At 35.2% G+C, this 6,064-nt stretch overlaps 1 protein-coding gene across 1 annotated transcript in view; it reads left to right on the forward strand.

Moving 5' to 3' along the window:
- The window catches only part of LOC107692814 (E3 ubiquitin-protein ligase RNF130-like), a gene marked incomplete at its 3' end in the record, with an annotated part of 51,747 nt that extends 47,613 nt beyond the window's left edge, over nt 1–4,134 (forward strand). The window contains exon 5 of the mRNA XM_016492016.1: nt 4,023–4,134. Coding sequence (XP_016347502.1) covers nt 4,023–4,134 — 112 coding nt within the window. The remainder of the gene's footprint in view (nt 1–4,022) is intronic.
- Between the last annotated feature and the right edge of the window lie 1,930 nt (nt 4,135–6,064).

Raw genomic sequence — 6,064 nt, forward strand, 5'->3', positions numbered from 1 at the left:
AAAAAAAAGAAAAATAAATGGACTCCAAAGTACACGGACCCCTTAGACAGGGCATTTTGAATTTTTTCTTGGATGAAAATGAGGCTGTGAGGGATAAACCTGGTCTGTACAATGGCACACACTGTGTATAAAAGCCCTACACTTTCCATAAGTCACAGGCAACTCGCACCCGTTTTATTTTTGAATGCATTTATAGTTACATTAATTACAATAAATTACATTATGTAAGGAATAATTGATGATGGGCTGTTGAATTATTAGAAAATAATGCACACCCAAGGTGGTTTTGGACCCATAAAAACTATTGCCACAAAGATGTTAGAAAAATTATTTTTCTTTGAAGCTAGGCTGTGAGGGATAAACCTAGTCTGTACGATAGCACACACTGCGTATAAAAGTCCTACATATACTTTCCATAAATCACAGCCAACTCACACCTGTTTTATTTTTGAATGCATTTATAGTTACATTAATTACAATAAATTACATTATGTAAGGAATAATTGATGACGGGCCGTTGAATTATTAGAAAATATAATGCACACCCAAGGTGATTTTGGACCCATAAAAACCATTGCCGCAAAGATGTTAGAAAAATGAGTTTTCTTTGAAGCAAAAAACTGCCACTAATACAAAAGCAAAAAATAAACTAATGTAATAAAACATTCTCAAGCTTACTGAAGGCAAGTAAACACTCCAAGTATTACTTACAAGCTAAATGATAAATAAATATATTACTCAAAAATACAAATTAAATAGTTTTTTTTTTAGTTTGTTAAAACGTTTTTTTAAGTTTTTCATATTGTAGCCTAGTAAAGGCTTCTAGAAATAGCCTACTAAAGACATTTCATGAAGTAATAAATGTAAAAATAATCTTCACTGTATACATTAAATATAGATGATTCTTATTAAAGTTAAAGTGATTCAGTCAAGAGCAGTGAGTGATTTTCTCCTTTTCTTTTGTTTGCTTAACATTTATACTTTAAGATCTGACGCATAGATCAAATATTTTGACAAATACGTATTTCTCCCAACTGTTCAAGTTAACTTAAGACAAAACCGACTGCATTTACATGAATAGTCTCCAAGACGGGAATTTTGACATAACTTTTCGTGTAAGTGTGTAGCAATAACAGAATTTAAGAGAACTTAAGCGAAAGAACTCGGCATTCGCACGCTGACTGAGAGGCGCGTTATTCTGTGAGCGCGCCTTCGGTGTGTGAGCACAGAAATCCGTCGGCTTTCAAGTAGCCTACTGGACAAGACTTAAAAACACATGCAAATACTGAATATCCCTTTCGTGATAATGCATTGAGTCAGTGACATTTCCGTCAATTGTCCCTGGACTCGGTTGGACTCTGACATATTTTCTGAGTCCGAAAGGCTCAAGTCCGAGTGAAGTCCGAGTAAAAATGCATCCAAGTCCGTGACAAGTCCGAGTCCTTTAAAAAACTGTACTCGAGACCGGACTCGAGTCAGAGTACCCCAACTCTAGTAGTAAATGGTAGGGATGGGCGATACCACTTATTTTGTTTTCGATACAATACCTATATTTTTCAAGGCAGTATCGTCGATATCGATACCGATTCGATACTTCTGAACTCAGTTGAACTATGGTCACTTTAGTAAAACCATGTTTCATTTTCATAAGGGACTGCCAGTAACCGGCTGCAACATGCATAAAATGCAACATATTTATTCTGACAGTGTATGATTTCTATTAACATTACAGAATAGAACATGATCAATATTATCTTTCAACGTTCAATTTAAATAACTGTAATTGCACAAACTATGTAGGCTACAATTTCAGTTTGTTTATAGTGAAATAACTCAAACACATATGTTTTTTTTTCTCTTTCCTCTGATAAGCATTGTTCAGGGCTGCCGTTCCCAAAAGCTTTAATGCTTTCTTATGATACTTTTGGGAAACGCAGCCCTGTTTGAATGCACTGTCAGCAGTGAGTGAATGCTCTCTGTGATGGATTTGTTCTGTCTTGCAACATTTGCGTGTTCAGATGAGCAGGAAAATAGTTCTATCTTACACAATTACTTGCTAACAAAGGTTATTCGTCCAATTCAATGCATATTGTACGCATTCTTTTTTTGAATTAACAAAATCACTGGTAAATAAAACACACCTTAGTATCGATATTTTTTGTTTGAGTATCGATACTTTCGATACTCGCGTCAATATCGATATATCGATACTTTGGATCGATACGCCCATCCCTAGTAAATGGCACAGCCTTCCCAGCTCTTGAAATCTTAATGCAGAAATGTGTGTGTGTGTGTGTTTGGTGACACTCTGCCTCTTCAGCGTCTAGTTCCACACACACAGACTCCTCATTACTCCACTGTAGTATTGATGTCTCTCAGCCCTTTCACTTTTACTAGACCTCTGAATTTACTACTGGCATAAACAGGCTTTAATCAAGCTGTATTAACAGCTGCTGGTATAAATGTGAAATATGTAAAATCAGAATCTCTTATTTACCAGTTAGATTTAAAGTAGTAGACACAGTTTATACTATGGAGGATTTAAATAAAAACACTGAGTGCATTTAAATGCAAGGCCTTGCACAGAATATGCCTAATAACCTGACCATGTGTAAGGTTACTTAAACCTTTTTTTAAGGTAGCAAGTCATAAACAGTTTCAGCATAACCTCATTTGCATGTTGCTTTCTTCCCATTAACCTAATTTTGCTCTTTAATCTTTGCTAGTGTGATTATTGCTTATTCAGTTTTGTGAATACGTCTGTAAATATTATGATGTCAAAACAATTTCAAAATCTAATGTAAACATTGTTTGTCTTGTCTTTATTATTATTATTATTATTTATTCAAAAGTGACAGTAAAGACATTTATAATGTTACAAAACATTTCTATTTCAAATAAATGCTGTCCTTTTAAACTTTATTCATCCAAGAATCCTAAAAATTTATGACTGTCTCCACAAAAATATTAAGCAGAACAACTGTTTTCAACATGGATTATAATATGAAATGTTTTTGAGCACCAAATTGATATTAGAATGAATTCTGAAGGATCTAATAATTCTAATAAATATTCTAATGATATTTCACAATATTACTATTTACTGTATTTTTGATCAAATAAAAGCATAATTGGTGATTTATAAGAGACTTCTTTCAAAAACTTTTTAAAAATCTTACTGACCCCAAACTTTTGAATGGTAGAGTAAATGGACTTAAGTATTTAGCTGATTAACAGGTAATTTTAGTGTTTTGGTGGCATCTAACCTAAATGTAATCGCAAACGTTTACACACACAGGCACACACACATACTGTACTTCCCATTGACTTCTATTGTTTTTTAATTAAGCTTATTATAATTAGTGCAGACTGACCCTAACCCTTTTGGCATTTTTAGATTTTAATTAAAACATCATTTGGCCATTTTATGAACTGTACTTGTGAGGACATCCTCATGAATTAGTTTTAAGAGGTTTATTTGTGTCTTTATTTGTGAGGACATGTTGAGACCCTTGCAAATATAGCACACACACACACACACACACACACAGAAAAACCTTTGTTTTTTCCTGTAAACTGTCGGAGGTAAATCACTGAGCTGTTTATTTAGCAATAAACTGGCAGAATGAAGACCGAGGACATCTCAGAAAAAAACACTCATAAACACACACATACAATGAACTGCCCATCACAGGCCACACTTAGAGTCTTTTATTTATGGCCCTCTCTGTCAGGCCATTCACTAAACCGGTCTAATTTGCTTTATACAATCCTGAATCCTGATAAGACACTCTGATATGTTGCTTTTATCACAATTAATATTGTTAATGCTTTCTCCTCTGCATTATTATTCAGCTCTACCTTGTTTATCAAAATCTGAATTGCAATTTTTTTTTACTGCTGTTCAGAGTCTTTTATTCCCCAGCTTTGTTTAGTCATTTTAATTTCCTGTTTCATTAAGTCAAGCTGTGAATCTAAAATTATGTGAATTACTCTCTCCTCTCTGTCCTTTGTTACTATAGCGACGGCTGGGCGATGCTGCCAAGAAGGCCATTAGCAAGCTGACTACCAGGACAGTAAAAAGAGGGGACAAGGTGAGGTCTTTTGACGTCATTGCTTGTTTACTTTTCTCAGGCTTGACTCTATTTATGTCATGTTCGCCAGACTATAGTAAACAGCACTGTGTCCTATTATGGAACTGTTTGTGTAATTCTCCATTCATAATGCATCTCCGTATTCCATTAAGGACTCACTGGACACGTACATACTGCAGCTAAATATAGTTGTCACTATTCTTCTGAGTGCTTAATCACATTCTTTATGCGTTCAACAACTGTATTAACTTCTGAAAAATACAAGTTGTTACAATCACATTTACATTAAATCCAGGTTTCAGTCTAGCAGCAACCCATGCATTACAGTCTGCAAAGAGTGCATGCGGTTTAAAAGCAGACGCCTAAAGAGCATAAACAAAATGCGGCGCCTTTGGAAATTGCTGGATGGTGATACGTATCTGCTCACTATTATTACTTTAGAAAAAGCAAACTCAGAGCAGGTTAAATTGTTGAAATCCCTGTTTCTGTTTACAGCAAAACAAACAACACTGCACTGCATGTACTGGTTTTAACAAAACTAATGCACAGTAAATGCATCATTGCTTGCATAATAGAATGCATAATAATTTTTAAAAGAAATCTTTTAATTAAATCAAGGATTTAATAAATTAATGATAAGTGACAGTAAAGACATTTATAATGTTACAAATAATTTCTATGTTTTTTTTGTTTTTTTTAACTTTCTGTTCATCTAAGTATTTAAAAAATGTATGGCAGTTTCCATAAAAATATTGAGCATCACAACGGATTTCAACATTGATGGTAATAAGTGCTTCTTGAGCACCAAATCAGCATATATTCTGGCTGCTGAAAATTCAGCTTTGCCATCACAGAACTAAATTACATTTTTAAAATATAATTTAAAAAAGTAAACTCAGAGCAGGTTAAACTGTTGAAATCAGTTTTTCTGTTTACAGCAAAACAAACAACACTGCACTGCTTTTTGTCCTTTTTATAATTACGTAGGGATGTAGGGATCTTGGGATTTTTGCAAAAACTAACGCACAGAATATTGATGCATATATTGGAGTATTACTTGTATAATAATATAATGCATATTAAACCTTTGCTCAAGGTCTTAATTTAATCAATAATTGGCCATTGGCTCATCTCTGAAAATAATCTTGCTGAATGTACCACAGAGTCCAAAGACAGACATTGACCTGTGTAAAGGTGAATGACTGTCAGGTGAGCGATGAGGTAAGAAGGGTCGTGAAACTTCACAGCTGTTCGGTTTGGAAAAAGGGTGGAGCCGTGCCAGTCAGTGTGTATGATAGCCCTGTCAAGGTCAGCTCACATCAGCCATGAATAAAACATTAGTGGCCTTGGAGAAGTGCTGCAAGAAATTGAAACCTTTCATCTGAGAGAGAGAACATCTGTCTGTCTTTCTCTGCCTCTGTCTCTTTCTCTCTCCTTTTTCCTTTTCCTTTTCATGTGATCACATACGCATTTTTGGTCAGTTATGACGCATTTTCCAGTGATAAAGCATCCTTACAGCTTCACTGCCTTGGCTGAAGCCTCTAAGCCTCTGAGTATCAGCCATGTCCCTCTGCAGGGACTGACCGGACCAAAGTCGATGACTCTCACGCTGAGAGGGCCCCATTAGAAACTGAACACCACTCACCACAACATGACCTTGACCATGCAGAGTAGACAGGACACTGCCAGGTGACGGAAATAGCATCTAGAGTAGAGAAGATGCTTCCAGGAAGAACAGGGCAGAGTGTGATATAAAATCTAGGATGATTTTTGTCACTTTCTAAATGGCTCTATGCCCAGGGAGGTCTGGTTAGCTGCCTGAGTGATGCGTTGCCTGCTACTAGAGGTATATTTATGCTATGATAATATATAAATAGTATTTGAAACTGTTACTGCTGCTTGGTTTCCTGCATAATGTTTAGTCTTATAGGAAATTCATTAGCAAATTAATTAATTATTTAGCTTTAAAG

The sequence above is a fragment of the Sinocyclocheilus anshuiensis genome, unplaced genomic scaffold (assembly GCF_001515605.1).
Source record: "Sinocyclocheilus anshuiensis isolate Anshui unplaced genomic scaffold, SAMN03320099.WGS_v1.1 scaffold774, whole genome shotgun sequence".
NCBI lineage: Eukaryota > Metazoa > Chordata > Actinopteri > Cypriniformes > Cyprinidae > Sinocyclocheilus > Sinocyclocheilus anshuiensis.